Here is a 20,403-nt window from a genome sequence, read left to right as displayed (position 1 = left end):
TACCTCCAGGTGGTACCGCATCGAATACTTTCAGAGCCGGAGCGTTTGTATACATTCGGACGACATGACTCAGCCAACGTAGCCGCTGGACGCTCGAATCAGGCTTGAGGTCTTTGGCACCTGATGTGTTAAGAAGCGACCACCTTAGCATCAAGATCTACTCAGATTTCTTTGGAGGTCGAATAGATTTAAAGAAAATGAAAAAGGGAACCCGAATGCAATAAAATGAACTTATCGTTGTAGGAGTGCTGATCTTGCTAGTTGTCCCGACAAAAAGAAGAGAAAAAAAAAAAAAAAATAAGGTTCTTGATAGGGTATCAAGGGGGTCAAATCTCAATCTCTTTTGGCCAATTGATATCGTCCGGACGGTTCATAACACGATTACCGAACTCAGCGCGTAAAATATCGGCTGTGACATGGGCTGTGGGGTATGGCACGCCGTACTACTGAAACCTAAGACCATCCAAGTTCATGTCTTCTAATACTTCCGGTCACAAAACTTTTATCATGCTTCCGTTCTATTCATCGTTGACCAAAATCGTATTGCCAGTAGCATTTTCAACGGAAAATATGCCAATGATGCAACCGCTTCAAAATACTCACCAAACCGTCATTCTCTGCAGATGCAATGGCTTCTCGATGATCACGTGCGGGTTTTCCGTTTCACAGATGCGGCAATGTCGCTTAATAATACAGATGAAAACGCGCTTTGTCAGCAAAAATGTTTTTGATTTCTTTTCAATAAATGTACTGTTTGGAAACACAGGATTGACTTTGGAAATAAGTTTGCAATATTTCCCCATTTTGCTTAAGCGTAAAGCGATTCATTTCATTCCGCGAAGATATGATACTGACTTTCTATCAAGAAGTCCAACTAGAAATAGATTGCACCCTAAAAAAACCACTTACAGATCACCCTATCTATACCTATATTTAAGCTCGTACACACGCACCTACATACGCAGTTACCTATACATAATATATAAGTGCAATTATATATGTAAATACTCCATAAATATCTTGTAATCATTCTTGGTCGGCAGGCACAATATCCTTGTTCGTGGTATGCTTGCTGGAGCATATCTACTTTTGGCGTTTAGCTACAAAGTGGCCGTTCATCATACGCGAATGGCGTCGCACTGAGGAGATATTCCTCCGTACACCTTATCGAATTTATGCGACTTATAATATGAAGGCGCGCATTTACGCATTAAGTTTTATGGTTATGTGCAGCGCACTCGGTGAGTAGCACATTGCTGGCAAAGAGCATCAACGTCATTTTATACATTTATCATGTTAATTTTGATGGCTAACAATTTGCTTTTCCAGTGGAGCATTGCTTTCTTGTGTTCAATTCCTTTCATAAAAGCAATTTAGAGCGTATCCAATGCAAGTTTAACGTTAGCTTCTGGGAGAGTCTCTACAGGCGGGAGAGACCTCATTTAAGTAAATTTTTGCCGTTTAATATTTGGTATTTGCCTGTAATGGAGGTAAGGATACTAATCATCAACATTTAATTGATAAATTAATCCACTAAGATTCAATTATATATGTAAATTATATTCATTTCTTTGATGAAGTCAAGATTTATGCTCTCGCTTCAATTTTATTTTTTTACTTATATGCTTTATTATATGTTATTAATATCACTTTCCAGCCGCATATTTGCAACGAAATACTAGGTTGCTCATAAGGTTCGCGGTTCGATAAGGGTGAACGTTGCTTCCAGCCATTTTTTTTTTTATGTTGGCACACTCTTCATACGAACGTGTGTGAAGTTTCACTTCAATCTATTCATACTTTGTTTACAAGCCATTTAGTATAGTTGTGGAAAAAATCAAATATTGTGCAGTTGAATTTTGAATTGAAGCAAAGGGAATTTATGAACAAATGTTGAAACTGTACTTTCGCCATCAATAAGTACAGTAGAAAGATGGGGTATCTGAACTAAAACGTGGTCGTACGATCCTTCAAGACGATACACGTCAAGGAGTCCAAAAACAGCAACATCACCAGAAATTGTAGAAAGAATATAGGAAATCGTATTGGAAAAGGGTTGACTGACTGAAAAAGAAGTAGTAGAAGCCCTAGGCTTCTCTTTGGGCAGTGTAAGTAAATTTTGACTTAAGTATTGGGCGCCACATTAGCTAACACTGGAACAAAAATACATTCCTCTGCGACTTTCTCAGCAACATTTAGAGCGTTTTCAAAAGGATAGAGTGAATTTTGTGCGTCGATTCATCACTATGCATGAGACTTGGGTATATCATCATGATTCTAAATCAAAAGAAGAGACTGAAGAGTGGTGTGAACCTGGCTGTTCGGCTCCGAAACGAGTTCGGGCCCAAGAATCGGTCAAGAAGTTGTTAGCATCACTTTTTGAGATGCGAAAGGAATTTTATTTGTGGATTACCTGCAAAATGGTAAAACAATAAATAATGAATATTATTGTAATCTTTTAGACCAGCTGAAGTACAAAATTTCTGGAAAAAGACCCAGTTTGCATACGAAAAAAATAAAAATTCTTTTTCATCAGGACATTGCACCGTGTCACAAGAGCATTTAGGCAATGGCTAAAATCCATAAGTTAAAGTTCGCTTTGATGAAGTATCCACCATCTTCATCAGATTTGGCCCCTAGTGACTTTCATCTGTATCCAAACCTAAAAAACTGCATTGAAGAGCGTTTTTCATCAAATGATGAGGTCATAACAGCTGTGGAGACTCTCACCTCAGGGATGAAATTCATAAACTGGAATCTCGTCGGAACAAGTGTATTGATGCTCATGGAGTCTATACTTAAAAATAAAGTGTTTTTTTTTCAAACCATATAATTGTGTTTCTCTTATCGAACTGCAAAACTTATTGAACAACATAGTAAATATGGTTAATTTACGAAATAGAACATCGTATTGTAAGGTCGAAATTTTCTGATAATATTCAAGTTTTTCTTAATATTATTTTAAATGACAGTTCCAAATTTCTGGTAAGGATTATTTTTTGTTGTTTTCATGTATAAATTAGTATCAAGTATCTACAATATTAAAGGTGGTGTTGGTAAATTAGCTGATTTGTTTTTTTTTTTCGAGGTGTCCATGTGGCTGTCAGCCGCATATGAAACAAGGCAAATTCATTATTTGTTTTCGAGTTTCCCAATACTTTGCTTTGACAATCAAACGTACAGAACATTGTTTTCGGTCTAGTGCCATCACATTTAATGAATGCGCCTTGGTTAGTATTGTTACATTTTAGTTTGAAAAAACTTTCCAAAAATTCGAAACAAAACTCGTGGAAAGAGTGCTGGTGGCGACTTGAAGTGCAGGAAAAAAGTGTACTTTTTCTAAGAAATAACCTTTTCTCGGGTATCAAAATTCTTAGCTCTTCCATACTTTTTATTTTTAACCTCTTAACCTTTGATTTACCATGATGACTCTTTTGTAAACTAAGGCTAAATTTTTTAGGCTGCTTAATTTTATATGCTTTTTAATATGTATGTACATATAACGGGCTTCATATTCATTTTGCAGTGGATCAATTTAACGCTGGCTTACCCAAGGTCGTTTACTGATGCCTTTATCATTTGCGTTAGCATTGGCTTGGCAGCACGTTTTCATCAGCTCCATCAACGTATCGAAGCGGTCCATAATAAGGTACATAAATGTAATTTCAAAACACAAATACGGGTAGACAACAAATAAAATAAACAAATGGAAAATTTAAGAGGAGTGTGGAAATCGCACTACAACTTTACGACAACTGTTACTCTACCGGCAGTAAACTTAAAAAACAAAAACTAAAATAAAAATAATATAACTAATATTTTGGTAAAAGAGGAAAACAGAAAACTGTTAGTCAAGGAACAATTTTTATTCAGTATATTGGCTAATTTATGTAAATTTATTTAAAATTTAAATTTATTTAAAAATTATTTAAAATTTTAGATATTTCTCGACAAAAAATGCATTGAAATGTCGGATAAAATATTTTTGAACTTTTGTTTAAGCTTTTTACTTGAAATTAAAATCATATGGCATGTAAGGCTTTGGCTGGATCAAGATTAATATTCTTGAAGAAAAGTATAGCTGATGATGTGACTGTTGGGATTCCCATTAAACTTAGCTTTCATTAGAGATTCTGAAAGTGCCCGCAATGGGGTTACGAATGTGATATCGTTTTACACGTTTTACGTTAATTTGCAGTTATATTATGTTACATTCACAGTTTTATGTTAGTGGAGGCTGTTAAATACAAATACTAAATTTGAGTCGTGCGTCTTATTCATAATTTCCTTTTGTTGCAGACACTTCCAATGCTGTTTTGGACCGAAGTTCGTGAACATTTTCTGGAGTTGCTGCATCTTATGGAATTAGTCAACGACAACATAGCGCCATTGATACTATTGGCATGCAGCAATAATATGTATTTTATTTGCTTTCAGCTATTCAACAGTTTTCAGTGCGTATCTTTGTAAAATTTTCTTTCTAGTTGGAAAATTTAAACATCTTCTTCTTCATTCCAGGAATATTGGCGTTGATCTGATTGCTGTAATCGCCTTTTGGTATTCCCTGTTCTTTGCCATTTCTCGTACTGCTCTCACACTTTTTATAGCTTCTTCTATAAATGACTACGGTAAACGTATATTAGTGACTCTGCGTAGTGTGCCGAGCACGTCGTGGTGTGCTGAGGTGCGACTCAAACTGTGCCACATCTTAATAAGTGTCAATGTCATTCCCATTGCCGTTGACCCATTCTCTTTCACTTTCATTATCAACTTTGCCATTTTTCTTTTTATCTTCCGTCCTTGGCAAACTCATTCAATGACACAGGTCTACAAAATTAATTTTTTCTTAAAATAATTAATTAATTTTTTCTTTCATGCCCCGTAGTGGGCATGGGTTTGAGAAGATTATTTGACGCGCTTTACTTATTCAAATTAAAGCTTCAATCTTAACAAAACAATGAGCTTATATGCAAGTTCCAAAGTAAAATAAACAGTTCGGAAAATTATTAAATTGTATTAAGGGGTCCCGGAAGTATAGAGCTCTAAAATTTAGGGTATTTTCAGGAATGTTTTTTTTACAATAAAGAAAATGAAAAACGATATTTATGGAAAATGGAAAATGGCGCTGAAGTTGACCCTCCCGAAAAATTGGATCTGGACGGTGGGGTCTATTTTGGCGCTTAAAAAACAAAAAAACAAAATTTTTAATCAGTATGACTGTAGCTATGTGCCGCCACTGGAATAAAAAAAAAATTGACAAAATGGTGCAGTTTTGAATTTGGCACTCTAAAAATCGGGGTTTTTTCAGTTTTTTAATCAAAATAATTGAAATAATAATGTAATTCTAGTAATGCCGTTAACCATTGATGTTGTGAAAAACATATTAAAATTTCATACGATTCGATTGAATAGTTTTTTTTTTTTGACAACACTAGGCCGAAAAAAGTCGTGAGTTAAAGGTACAGGAGCGTGCGGATCGCTCTCTACCTAGTTAATGGGCTGTAGAAGCTATAATATTGGGAATTTCCGCACAGTATATTCTTAAGGTAAAGGGTGTTTTTTTAGAGGTTAGGTTTTCAAGATGAAATAAAACGTAAAGGGTGTTTTTTTAGAGGTTAGGTTTTCAAGATGAAATAAAACGTATATAATTTAATGTTATGGCCAAGAATTTAGCTTTATTATAAAGATAAGGGTTTGTCATTATGTTTTAAAAATGATTTCGGGCAAGTGGCCGCCGCGGCTGGCTCGAATAAATTCCAGTCGAGAGGCCCAATTTTCGACCACTTTTTGCAGCAATTGGGGCCGTATGTCAGCAATAACGCGCCGAATATTCTCTTCCAAGACGTCAAACGTCTCGGGCTTATCTGCGTAGACAAGCGACTTCCCATAGCCCCACAAGAAATAGTCCAGTGGTGTTATATCGCACGATCTTGGAGGCCACGCCACAGGTCCACGGCGCGAGATAATGCGCTCACCAAAAGTTTCCTTCAATAAATCGATTGTTGCGTTGGCTGTATGGCATGTAGCGCCGTCTTGTTGGAACCAAAGGTCGTCCACATCAACATCGTCCAATTCAGGCACGAAAATGTCATTAATCATGGCTCTATAGCGCTCTCCATTGACTGTAACATTATGGCCGGCTTCAGTTTTAAAGAAATATGGACCAATGATTCCCTCTGCCCATAGAGCACACCAAACAGTGACTTTTTGAGGATGTAACGGCGTCTCAGCAACGGCTTGGCGATTATGTTCTCTCCAAATGCGACAATTTTGCTTATTGACATACCCATTCAACCAAAAGTGAGCTTCATCGCTGAAGAAAATTTTCTTGTGAAAATCGGGATCAGTGGCCATCTCGTTTTGGGCCCATTCACCGAACGTGATACGCGCTTGATCAGGTGTAAGTCTATTCATTATGAAATGGCAAACCAAACTGAGCATAAATCAAGTGACAGCTGTCAAAAAGACCATCTACGAAAAAAGTAGTGCCAACTTGAAAACCTAACCTCTAAAAAAAACACCCTTTACTATACTTTCGAAATATCGAGAAAACTAAAAATCAATTTTTTTTTTAATTCTAGACCACCGGGATCCCTTCTAAGCTCATAAAAATAACTACTCGAGGATTCTGGCGTCGTTGATTACAAATTTGGTGACAACTTTTCAAAATGAAAAACCATGGATCAAAGATCTCAGACAAGAATTGAAAAATAAGAACTTTAAATATACGAGTATATCATTGGCCGCCGTAGCCGAATGAGATGGTGCGTGACTGCCATTCGGAATTTAGATATAACGTGGGTTCAAATCTCACTGAAACACCAAAATAAAGAAAAAGTTTTTCTAATAGCGGTCGCCCCTCGGCAGGCAACGATAGACCTCCGAGTGTATTTCTGCCATGAAAAAGCTCCTCATAAAAAATATCTGCCGTTCGGAGTCGGCTTGAAACTGTAGGTCCCTCCATTTGTCGAACAACATCAAGACGCACACCACAAATAGGAGGAGGAGTGTAAAAGCCGAGTTCTTCCTCCTATTTGTGGTATGCACAAGATTTTCTAAGAGGAGCTTTATCGTGATAGAAATGTCTTCACACCTGAATTCAAAAGAACCTGTTTTCGGGTGTGCTTACTTATAAAACCGTAATTTATTTAAATTAAAGCTTGCACATATGGTTACTATGGTGTAAGCTGATCCATTTCCGTCGGAAAAATCAGTCGCTTAAACGTAATTGCGACGGGACGGTTTTCAGCTGACATTTTGAGGTTACAATAAAATTGGTTTTGCACTGAAAAAAAAAACAACTTCTTTCTAACTGATTTTCTGTGCAAGGCTTTAATTTTAGACTAATTTGAAGCCTCTAGTACGTCAGGCTGTTTGGTAAATCTGGGCCTAAAAATACCAAAATCTACGTTCGTACTTAGCGCCCAAAAGAACCCCGAAAATTAGTCCCATTTGAAAAAGAAAAAAAAAAACGATGTAGACCTGTGTAATTTCACTCGAATACTTAAGCATCATTTATGAGTGTGTGTGTGAATAATTGCTTGTGCATATTTGTTTGCGTCTTTGTTGGCTAACGATTTATTCTCTCTATACTAATGTCCTACAGGCACAACGGTTCAGCGAGCAGTTAGCCTTCGATTTAACGGCCTGGTCTGGATGTGGTTTCTTCTATATAACGCGACAATTAATTTTAGCGGTGAGCAGATAAATTTACTTCCATACGACACACGTACATATACATGTATGGTATAAATATACTCGGTTTTTAGTGCTTGTGTGTGCCTACGTTTTGGTTTTGGCGCCTTTAATGCTTATTAAAAGGATGTTATTATATTATCTTCTTTTTTGCTGTTTTTCATATTTCCTTGACCGTAGATGGCTAGCACAATCTTCACGTATGAGGTGATGGTTGCAGATGTCATCAATAAAGGGTCCATTCAGCAGATAACAAATTATTGCAAGCAGATTGAGTACGAGCATGAAAATGAGTAAATTTGGAAAAATTTCCTAAGAACGTATGGAGTGGAAGAGAAACATTAGAGCATCGGTTTATTGAAGTGAAATGCTTTTCCTTGAAGATTAAAATATGTGCAATGTAAAAAATATCTGAATCACTTGCTCGATTCCAGTAGGCATCGTACGATTATGTTACTAACTAACTGTGTGGTGGATACCAGCAGCATCGGCATCATCGAACATTTTTTAATTACGCATTTTAGAACATACATAACATACATACAAAATGCATTATTTCTACTTATAATGGTGTAATAAAGTACTAACTATTAAATTGTTTATTAGTACTAAAATTTGTGCCAAAATGGCGACGTTAGAATTCAAATAATTACTTTGTGGTGCCTTTTATTCGTATGGATTTTTTTTGGTTATATGTGCCGCATTTTCTAGAATAACAATAACAATTCGAGAAAACGGCTTTAAAGTTTTAGTGCACAAAAATAAAACCAAATTTTCTTCTAATCAGGTACTGCTAAAAAAAGAGGGTGTTTCAAAGGTTGATACAGAAAATTTTTTCTAGACAATAGGTACTACGGACTTTGTCAGACTTAGTCATGGAGCGATGTTCATTTGAAGAAAATTGTATTGACGATTTGGCCATTGGCACGAACTCCTTGTGGAGGAATCGTAATCCCTTGAAATCGTAAAAACAAATGAGCATCGACTTGCTTTTTGACTTCTCCGAACGCGAATTTTTGTGTGGTGGCTCGTCTGGGGCCTTCCATTCGGCATTTTGAGGCTTAGTTTCAGGTTCGTGTTGTAAACACCACGTTTCATCACCAGTTACAAAATTGTAAAGGAAGTTCTCGCCTTTTCTCGCATCTTTAATGAGGTCTCTCGAATGTTGAATTCTGAGCAATTTTTGGTCCTCAGTTAACTTGAGCAGAATGAAACGGGCTCAGACCTTTCGTAAGCTTAAATGAGTATCAGTAAAAATGCGATTATTCGATGTTTTGGAGATATTCAACTTCGACTCCATGAATTTTAACAATGATTTCGGTTCATTTTTCATAAATTTTCGAAAAGTTTTGATGAAGTTTTCGGTGATAACTGATTTTGGGTGGTCCGTACGTTCATAGTCATTTAAGTCCTCATTTCCTCCATCTCTGAAACGTATAAGCCATTCATGAACTCTGGCACGAGATAGACAATCATCGCCACAAACTTTTTTCATTAATTCAAATGTTTCCGGTAAACGTTTTACCGATTTTGAAACGAAGTTTGATATTAGCTCATTGTTCGAAACTCATTTTTGTACTGATGACACAAACATACTGACACTTTAGACGCAATAACTTCGCTTCCACTGAACTGAATGCCCCAAGCTTTCACTGGAAGTCAGCTAGGGATGTAACTTCCAGCGCACTAACTCATTAAAAAGATGGTGCCATCTAGAACATTTTTATGATGCCAGTCTTGTTTGTTTTGGTCTTCACCTTGTATAATATATATGTATATCTGAATAAACAGGGTCCATACGCTGTTTGAGGATATGCATATATGTGGCTATAACTCCCCGAAACTATTATAGCCACATATTTTTCTTTTTGCTCTTTTTTAGATAAGAAATGGAAGACTAAAACATAACTCAAAAAATGAAGAGAAATACAGTTATCGTCGCTATCTGAGCAAATCACAACAATCCAGAAATCTCTAATTTTCTTAATTGCGCACGTTCGTTCGTTCATAAGGTGTGCCGTGAATTGGAAGCATCAGGTGGCGATGCAAAATTTGTTGCCAAACGCAAAAAAAAAAAAAACGCGTGGAACGTTCTGACACTGCCTGATCTGCAAAATTTATTCAAGAAGTGCAAGTGATTATTGAAAAGACCCTTCAATATCAAGGGCCCTCCCTTGCGAGGGAGTTTAATGTTTCTGATGGATTTAACAGTCCAGTTGATCATGAAGATCGAGGTTCTAAGACTCTGCTCCTTCACACAAAGCGATAGCAACACAAGATTGGACCGCTAATAGAAAAAATTGTTTCTATCATTTGATGTTTCATGTCCGAATTTGGGTCATTCAAAAAATACTATGCACCCAAAAAGAGTCTGTTTGGTAGGGATTTTGTGCAGGCGGAGTAATTCGGCCGTATTTCTACGAAAATAATGCCGGCAAAGCTCTTACGGTGAACGGTGATCGTTATCCCGACTTGATAACAAACTTTTTATGGATATGAGCTTGGACAATATGTGTCCGGATTCAAGATCTTGCGATTTGACTCTACTATATTGGACATTTTTTTCTAAAGCTACGTAAAAAGTGTGGTCAATGGGCCCGAGATAATTACAAAGTTGAAGAACGAAATCATGCGCGTTATAAATGAGATACAACCGAACTATGCCAAAAAGTCATGGCAAATTTTATATGCCCATCAGGCCGCCGTAGCCGAATGGGTTGGTGCGCGACTACCATTCGGAATTCACAGAGAGAACGTCGGTTCGAAGCTCGGTGAAAACACCAAAATTAAGAAAAACATTTTTCTAATAGCGGTCGCCCCTCGACAGGCAATGACAAACCTCCGAGTGTATTTCTGCCATGAAAAAGCTCCTCATAAAAAATAGCTGCCGCTCGGAATCGGCTTAAAACTGTAGGCCCCCCCATTTGTGGGACAACATTAAGACGCACACCACAAATAGGAGGAGGAGTTCGGCCAAACACCCAAAAAGAGTGTACGCGCCAATTATGTATATAGGTATATATATTCGTGAGTTAGAGCCAAAAGCCTTTAACATTAGTTTGGTTTCAATTTGGTTTGACCGGATGCCAGCGAAGTCATCCCGAGTACCCACTTGAAAAAAAAATGTAAACCGTAAATGAAAAAGAATATTTGACTTAATAAAACTTGAAATTATCGAAAGTCGGTCGCGTAGCTGAGCATTTTTTTGCAGCGCCTGCCATCATAAAATGGGAATTCACTCATAAAAAATCTTGTAGAACAAAAGCCAGATTTCCATCATTAATTGGAGGAAAAGCTTGGCCAAAGATATACCAACCAATTAAAAAAAAAAGCAGTCTGGCTGAAACTAAATCTGAGAAGTACAAAATGTCTGCTTAGATTCAACAAATCAACTACCAGTATCCTCACAAGTTTTATAACGGATCGCTGCACTATTGACATTCTAGATGGTAGAATGGGTGTACCTCATAATGATGCCTGCAGGAGTTGTGGAGATAAAGAAGAAATTGAGTCAGTACAACACGTCCTCTGTGTATGCCCTGCACTTCAAAGAAGTCGTGGCAAATATCTTGGGGATTATTTCATTGAAGAACTGGGAAATTGGCAAAACGACTCACTGGAGAGACCTTCTTAAAAAGATCTAAGTGATTTAAGCAACTTAGTCAGGGGATGGAAATCAAATGCAAGTATCACAATAGGGTCATTGAGTGTCTTGTTGAAGACAATCAACCTTACTAACATAACCATTTCGATCTGCCTTTATCGTCAAGTTTCTTTTCTGCAGTTTCTTTTCTTTCAAGTGAACCATCGAGAATTCCGTCCGCATCTTATGCCGTAGGTCACCCAGACTTGAGCATTCACATAGATAGTGAAAAGCTTTTTCTGCAGCACGGCAGCCTCATCTTCCTGACATGCTTTCCTAAAGGCCAGTGAGCGGTTATTGTTGACGTAATTCTGAATATGTATATTCGTGGCTTTCTTAACAACTCGTCAGTTCTGGATTTGTTGAAATTAGGCCTCGTTGATTCAGTTATTTTGTAGGTATACGTGTTAGTCCATCTGTCAACGGCCTGCTTCTGGAATAGCGAGATGATCTCTCTCTCTCTACAGTTTCGAACTCGTTATAGGATGCACCCTGCCTTGCCAGTTCATTAACTTTCTCATTTCCTTCTATGTTCCGATGGCCAGGTATCCAGGTAAGAGTGATGTCTGTCGCGCGTGCAAAAATATTAAGTTCTTCTTTGCATTGTCTGACGATTTTTGAATTGGCTTAAAGCTAAGATAGCTGCTTGACTATTGGGAAAAACGCATATTTCCGATAGTTGCGGAAGTGTAGTATATCTGAGGGGGACTACTTTGAAGGAGACAAAATAGAAATTGATGAATAAATAAATATTTTTTGGAAAAAAATGAAAATTTACCTTATTTTTTGAACACACCTCGTATAACCCAACCTACTTTTTATTTTATTTAAAAATAAACGTATATCTGGATTATCCTGTTTTTATGTTGTACAACGCAGAGTTTATACTGAAGAATTCTGACACCTGTCTCTTTAAATCAACTCGAAGTTTGCTATCAGATAAAATCGTGCTTAAATAACTGCAGCAATCGAAAAATTAGTATTCAGTAAATAGGAATGAAAAATTAGTATTCAGTAAATAGGAATGAAAAATTAGTATTCAGTAAATAGGAATGAGTTCAATTAATAGGACTATGAATAAGTTCGTGCGGTTTTTTTTCGAAATTTTAAACTTTATTGACGTAAAATGGTTACAAATTTAATATTCAAAATATTGTCCATCGCTTACTACTACTTTTTCCCATCTTTCTGGCAATTCACGGATTCCCTTTGTGAAAAATTCGGTCGGTTTTGCCGCAATCCACGAATCGATCCATTTTTTGACTTCATCGTAATTACGGAAGTGCTGGTCAGCCAGGCCATGTTGCATCGATCGGAAGAGATAGTAATCGGATGGCGCAAGGTCTGGACTATACGGCGGGTGGGGTAGGACATCCCATTTGAGCGTTTCTAAGTATGTTTTGACCACTTGTGCAACATGTGGCCGAGCATTGTCATGTTGCAAAATAACTTTGTCGTGTCTATCGGCGTATTGCGGCCGTTTTTCTCGCAGTGCTCGGCTCAAACGCATCAATTGTCGTCGGTAGACATCCCCCGTAATCGTTTCATTCGGTTTCAGTAGCTCATAATACACAACACCCAGCTGGTCCCACCAGATACACAGCATAACCTTCAGGCCGTGAATATTCTGCGCCGACGTCGATGTTGAAGCATGGCCAGGGTATCCATACGTTGCCCGACGTTTTGGATTGTCGTAATGGACCCACTTTTCATCGCCAGTCACAATTCGATGCAAAAAACCCTTTCTTTTGTGCCGTTGAAGCAGTTGTTCGCATGCCATAAAACGGCGTTCAACGTCTCTTGGCTTCAATTCATACGGCACCCAATGGCCTACCTTTCGGATCATTCCCATGGCTTTTAAACGTTTGGAAATGGTTGATTGATCAACTCCCAAAGTTTTTGCAACCTCTTCTTGCGTTTGAGCCGGATCTTGATCGAGCAATTCCTCCAATTCGGTATCCATGAACTTTGGCGGCGCACCCTCGCGTTCTTCGTCTTCCAAGCCAAAATCACCACTTTTAAAGCGTGCAAACCACTTCTGGCACGTTCGCTCAGATAGAGCATGCTCACAAAAACTTCCACCAAGATACGATGACTTTCGGCTGCTTTTTTCTTCATATTAAAATAATGAAGAAGAATTCCCCGCAAAAACACATTATTTGGCACGAAATTCGACATTTTCAAGTGTGGTAAAAATATTGTTGTTTACGCTTCAAATAAAAAACTTATACTGACGTTTGTGCCTTACGACAGTAGCTCTCCAATGAATGTTTGGAAATGTGGATCGATGGAATAATAATCAAGTTACGCCATCTGTTGTAAAACCGCACGAACTTATAAATAGACCTATTACATTTCCACAAAAAGGTGCAATACAATACAAAATGCAATAAAAAATGTCAAAGGGACCCTCTGCAGCACAAATATCACCACATCAAAGAACCGCTCAATCACTTCAACTGCAAAAATATTATCACGTTTGGAATCTAATGGTCCTTGAGGTAAATTTCCAACATGCGGCATTAGTTTTTATGCTTTTAATTTTTCTGCTATTTCATTTTTCATGCGCTTATGTTGATTGCAATCAAAGTAAAATCGATAGTTTGCAATGCTTACAACTGCGAAAAGTAGCTTTAATCGTGATTCGCATGATAAGGTTGTTTTTCATAAAACATTGCAATGAAATTGAAAAAAAATGCATGTTGCTACGTTCAGAAGTGAGAAGTTGTACCATTGCATGTGCTGAGCTGTTGCAAGTAGTACCATGCAACAGCTGAAGTCCAAAGAATATCTACAGCCACAAAAGCCAAAGGGCCACAGGGAGGAGCAGCATAATGATGCCCCGCTAGAGAGCACGAATACCATGCATCATGCGTTGTCACCGTGTAAGTAACCACATTCAGCAACATGTGTGTATGCTTCTAGTGCCACATGTTCCATGTTCGAGGTATACATGTTTGCAAACGATTTATGGCATTACAAGCCAATTCATTTGTAGTTGTGGTATTTATACATGTGTAACTGTCTATGTACTCGTTATGTTGCTAAGTTGCATTATATTATATAATATTTCTCTCTACAGTTATGATGATCTCAAATTTACTGGCAACGTTGCCTGTCAGTGGCGCATCGTCCATATCAAATGTCGAACACGTCCACTTCAGCTGGTTGACGCCAATTTCACTTCTCTCCCTTTTGATGATATGCTTTTCGCTCATGGATGTGGTGCTATCGACGAAGGTTGTATTGAAGTTGGGCTTGAAATTGTATACAGTTGGTAAAAAAATGTTAAATTTACAACTTGGCTTTTCAGTTTTGTGCTAAACTATTTGGGTCCACTGGCTTTGATATTTCACTGCTCGTGGGCGTTTAATTTTCCCACAGTCAATAACAAGTTAATAACAACATATTTTCGTATTCTTTTGCTGCAGGTCCTTTCAGTTTCAGCATCATATCGGTTTTGAGTGTGAGTAGCTTTTTACAACTCGCTCGTAAATGGCCAAATCTGATAAAACACATGCATCGCAGCGAGCAGGTATTTTTACATAAGCCCTATGGCAATGGAGAATCGCAAAATTTCAGTCGCAATGTGCGGAGGTTTGGCGCAATTTTACTGCTTGGTGCTGCAGGTATGTATACACTCACACACATTTATAGGTGCATGTGTGCACATTGTTGCTACTTATTTATTTTCATTTCGTTGCCCTATGTAAGTGGAACATTCGGTGTACATTGGAACTGCAATTTACAATAACGATTTCCAAATCAAGAAATGCAACCTAAAGGAGGATTTTTGGAAAAACTACTTCATGCGGGAGCGCTTGCAGATATTTTCGATATTTAGTTATCAAGTTTGGTTAATACCCTTAGTGGAGGTGAGCAATTAATTGGCGGTATGCGCTAGTTTTGAAAACTCCGTTTAATTATGAACACATGGGCTGAAAAGTTCCAGGCCGAACACATACGAGTAGATGACACTAGTTTTATTGCATTGACCTCTTTTTTAGTTAGTACTAACCTTAGAGAGACTGCCGTTAAAATTTAATGATATTCTATTCATTAGTTCGTGAGTTGTTGTGCTGAGAGTGACGCTACTTTTGTTATTTTCAAAACAATGAATCAAAAAAATTTCATTCTTTAATTTTACACTGCTTCTTGCTGGGAAAAAATACCGTTCAAACAAAGCATCAAGCCATTGCTTGTGTTATGGGGACTTCGCTGCGTCAGAAACAATAATAAAACGATGGTCTGCTGTCTTCAAACGTGGTCGTAGGGTCACCGATTATTCTCAACGCAGTGGACGCCCAAATAAGGCGGTAACACTAGAAAACATCAAAAAAATCCCCAAAATCGTTTGAATGATCGAAAAGTGAAACTGCGTGAGTTAGCTGAGATTTGTATTTGTATTGTATGAACTCTATTCGAAGTGAGTGCTGCGTTTGATCACTGTTGACCAAAAACAAGACAATGCACCGTGTCACGAGTCAATGAAAACAATGACAAAATTACATGAATTGGCTCCCAGCGACAGATTTGGCTCCCAGCAGTCGCTGTTGGCAGACCTAAAAAAAGGCTCGCCGATAAGAAATATCGCTCGTATGAAGAGGTTATCACTGAAATCGAAGCCTATTTTGAGACAAAATATCGTTCGACAAAAGTGCTATTGAAATGTTAGAGCGGCGCTGGAATGCTTGCGTTGTTCTTGACGGAAATTACGTTGATGAACTAATCCAATTTTTAACAAAAAAAAACGCGTATTCTTTTTTAGGCCCGGAACATTTCAGCCCATGTCTTATAAGTGTCTTACCACCTTTGAATTTGCTATTTGAGCCAATTTCTGTATTTATAAAAATTTAAATCCCTTTGCCGGCGAATAGTTGTTAACGTAATCAAAAACTGCTGAAACTTTTAGCTATCGTTAGTTTTTGAAATGTTTTGCGAAAATACCTGTTTCACGGATTTTTCATAGCTGCACCAATTGCGACTACTTAATTACGGCACTAACTGAGAAGAAGTGAAGACGCATCAAACGCCAGCAATCGCCAGCTGTTAAGTGTGAAGCCTTCTCTTTTGAATTCAGTACTTCTCGCTCTGGTAAACGAATCGGTTAGTCATAGCCTTCATATATATTAGATTTTGTTTTTGCTTCATTGGAAAAAATATGAGTGCAACGATAGACCAATGAATAGTCGTGAAATTTCATTTGAAACTGAAAGTCTGAAAAGTTAGCGACTTTGCTAATGTATTTTTTATTGAAAGAAATGTCTAGCGATGAATAGTTGCATGTGTTTTTGTGTGTTTCAAGGCTTTTCAAGATGATCAAGAATGTATACATATCTACTTACTAGCAAACCCGGCCCCCTTCGCTGGGCACACTAAAATAGAATAGATATGGTTTAGAACAGAAAATATATGATTTTCATATTATTTATTTCTTTATTCTTTATTCAAGCGCTTTGGCATAAACAATATTTTTTGTTTTTCTATTTGTTTTTGAGTAAATATAAAATATAAATTGAAAGTCAGGAAAAAAGAAGATTGTTTTTAAATTTCAAATCAACGCATATGAATAAACAATCGTCTTTTTTCCTGATCATCCATAAATTTTTCGTTTCAATTTATATGTTTTATTAAGCATTGGGGCTTTTTTAACCATTATCCATTTATATTTTTCAAAAAAAAAAAACGAAAAAAAATTTTTTTTCCACGAACACATAATTTCATTCGGATTTCACATTAAATTCTCAAATTTCGTAAGAAATTATTCACTGTTCCAAAATCCACTCCAAAAAAATTCACAAACAATTTTTACATGTTGCACTTACGTTTTTTCCTTATGGCATCCAAATCAGAAAGAAATATTGACACATTGTAATTTGACAGTTCAGTTCCGCCCCAAGCGTTAAAAAAGTAAGCGACATTATGGCTGGTTCAAAAGAACGCTGTACCCGTTGCCAGTACTCCGAATTACAACCAAACTTTACGAAACCCATTTTCAATACTTACTTAACAATGTGCGTAACTTTGGTTTAATTCGGTGCAAAGACACGGCGGGTCCACGTTTTGGCATATATTTCGAGACCCTAGTCATCAATAGGTATGAAAATTACCCCGTATTAAAGCACTTATCAACAGCTTTCATTTGATGCCCATATTGTACATACACAACCAAAGGTTACCCGGGTCCACGTTTTGACCTATATCTCGAGACCCCAGTCACGGAGCTGGATGAAAAATACTCTGTACTAAAGCATTCACCAACAGCTTCAATTTGATATCCATATTGTACAAACACATTCTAGGGTCCACGTTTTGGTCTCTATCTCGAGACCCTAGTCACGGAGCGGATGGAAATACTCTGAACTAAAGCATTCACCAACAGCTTCCATTTGATACCCATATTGTACATACACATCCGAAGGTTACCCGGGTCCACGTTTTGACCTATATCTCGAGACCCTATCTACCAATAGGTATCCAAACTATACGGAAACCATCTTCAATACCTCCTTAACAATGTGTGTAAGTTTTTTTTAATTCGGTGCAAAGACACGGCGGGTCCACGTTTTGGCATATATTTCCAGACCCTAGTCATCAATAGGTATGAAAATTACCCCGTATTAAAGCACTTATCAACTGCTTTCATTTGATACCCATATCTCGAGAGCCCAGTCACGGAGCGGCATGAAGAATACTCTGTACTAAAGCATTCACCAACAGCTTCAATTTGATATCCATATTGTACAAACACAATCTAGGGTCCACGTTTTGGTCTCTATCTCGAGACCCTAGTCACGGAGCGGCATGAAAAATACTCTGGACTAAAGCATTCACCAACAGCTTCCATTTGATTCCCATATTGTACATACACATCCGAAGGTTACCCGGGCGCACATTAATTAATTTCTGAAATATGTAGAACAAATTTATGGATAAAGTGGACGTGGTTTTTGTCCAGTCTCATATATAAAATTTATGTCGAATCTAAGTGAGGTAGGGAGCAATACATACTATAGGATTTAGGTCGTTATCGAGATAGAGTGGAAGAGGAAGTGTTCAATGCTTGTCACTTTCTCTCGCCCCTGCAGCTGCGACAGAAACCATTAAAGGGAAACCGCATACGTTTGTCCATGCGCCCTCATAAGACAGTGCCTGGGAAAGTCGGTTCAAAATCGATCGGAAAGTCGGATTAATGAACGACCTAAATCTGATTTCATTCATTCACAATTATTTAAAGAAACTGTTTACATATTCTGAAATTCCTTGTAAGATGTTCTGTAAAATAACTACGAAATTCCCTCACCGAAAATATTTTAAGCATTGAAAATAATATCAGCACTGCAAACATAAAAATCGGTGTATCGAAAAAAAATACATCGATGTATCGATAGCCAGATGTATCGGAAGCCAACAACTCACCGGTTTTTGTGATATATCGATGAGCGAGCATCGATGTTCTTTTGACATCTCTACTAAATAATCTTTGGTTTTTTACCTTTTAAATAATTTCAACTAGTGGATTACAATATCGTCTACTTTTGCCTGGAACTATGTGGATATATTTCTAAGCATGATTTTTCGCTGCTTTGCGATACGTTTTCGACAGATGCATTGGAGAATTAAGAGACATGTGAAAGAGGTAAATGACTAATCGCACAAAGTATTGTTTACTTACACACCAACTAAGCTAGATTAAGTTATGTAGCGGTATTTGGGCAGTTCTTCTCGAGTGCCTGCTAATATCATAGTTCATTGTGATTTGTTACATTTTTTTTCCAACTTGCCTTGATTTAATTATTTACAGATGATTTAACTTAGACTGATATTTGCTTCAACTCGTTTATCTCTGCACCTTTTTCCACACATACTTAATAACGTGCTACTACAGTGAAAATGGCTGCACTCAGAGAAAAAGTGTGATTTTTGCTTTTCCTGATTAGAAACAAATAAACCCTAGGAAATTTAAAATTTTACTAATTTCAAAGAAATTTTATACGCTTGAAATACAATTCTTTTGAGTTTTTGGTAATATTTTCTCTGACGGCCCGGAATTCCATAAGCCCCTTTGACTGCCCACATACCATCAATACAAATAACCATTTTCTCAGTGCCTAAAAGCCGGATAGAAATGTGTATTTTAAACCCAGTCTGATTATCGTGTAGATACCGCCGGAATTTCAACAGTTTCTATGGTGCGGCTCAAAAAAGTACATATACGAGGGGGGCTCAATAAATACCCGTATTAGAAATGAAGATACCTTTTTTTCAAAACAAATTTTTTTTTATTTTTCAACATATTCCCTTTTTAGAAAGATACACTTCTCCCGACGCTCCGGCTGTTCACTCACGTTTAAATTCGTTGAACCAATATCTAACTGTGGCGAAGCATCCCCATAGACAGCGTCCAACTTTGCTTTTCCCATCCAAAAACAAAAGGCGAATTACCGAACGATACGGCTCTTTTTCCCTCTGTCTTCAAACACGGGTACTTATTGCGCCGCCGTCGTATGTACAAACTCTTTTGTGTGAAATTAACGTATATTAAATTTTTCACGAAATTTACTTTGTGATGCAACTTTGCCCCACATTCCATTACGTATGACATGGCAAAACTCTAAGAATGTACTGTTAATTTTATCGGATGTGATAATGCATATTTTTCTTGTGGGCGGAATTTAAGTATGTGCGAACAACGCCTCTGTTCGCTTTACCGTTACTGATATGTATAATTAGATGTTACTTGCATTTAAGTTGAAGGGAAATATTAATGATGGAATAATGCAAGGTGATGCATTCACGAGGAGTACGCTGGTTACTGTTTTTAGTGGGTAGAGATAGATGGTAAGCGAGGTTGTAATGAGAAACGCACAGAAATTTATAAGTACAGGGTTTTCCAATAACAGGTGTTAGGTGTTAAACAGGAGAAAGGATTAACGATTTTTTATGGCCGGAATTGAATGATACTGATCTGGACAACTTTTATTTTCAACAAGACGGCGCTACGTGCCACACAAGCAACGAAACCATTGATCTTTTACGGGAAAAGTTTTCGGAGCGTGGTATCT

General features: G+C 37.5%; 1 protein-coding gene across 1 annotated transcript in view; it reads left to right on the top strand.

Annotated features, from left to right (window-relative positions):
* The window catches only part of LOC128861240 (uncharacterized), a 78,416-nt gene that overhangs the window by 44,128 nt on the left and 13,885 nt on the right, over window positions 1-20,403 (top strand). The window contains exons 13-24 of the mRNA XM_054099218.1: window positions 1,044-1,241; window positions 1,330-1,490; window positions 3,527-3,649; window positions 4,300-4,454; window positions 4,519-4,684; window positions 7,607-7,696; window positions 7,876-7,988; window positions 14,099-14,223; window positions 14,421-14,615; window positions 14,770-14,967; window positions 15,053-15,213; window positions 18,855-18,977. Of these exons, the coding sequence (XP_053955193.1) occupies window positions 1,044-1,241; window positions 1,330-1,490; window positions 3,527-3,649; window positions 4,300-4,454; window positions 4,519-4,684; window positions 7,607-7,696; window positions 7,876-7,988; window positions 14,099-14,223; window positions 14,421-14,615; window positions 14,770-14,967; window positions 15,053-15,213; window positions 18,855-18,977 (1,808 nt within the window). The remainder of the gene's footprint in view (window positions 1-1,043; window positions 1,242-1,329; window positions 1,491-3,526; window positions 3,650-4,299; window positions 4,455-4,518; window positions 4,685-7,606; window positions 7,697-7,875; window positions 7,989-14,098; window positions 14,224-14,420; window positions 14,616-14,769; window positions 14,968-15,052; window positions 15,214-18,854; window positions 18,978-20,403) is intronic.

Source organism: Anastrepha ludens, chromosome 4 (assembly GCF_028408465.1).
Source record: "Anastrepha ludens isolate Willacy chromosome 4, idAnaLude1.1, whole genome shotgun sequence".
Taxonomy (NCBI): domain Eukaryota; kingdom Metazoa; phylum Arthropoda; class Insecta; order Diptera; family Tephritidae; genus Anastrepha; species Anastrepha ludens.
The sequence above is the reverse complement of the archived record's forward strand: the minus strand, read 5'-3'. Positions and strand labels throughout refer to the sequence as shown.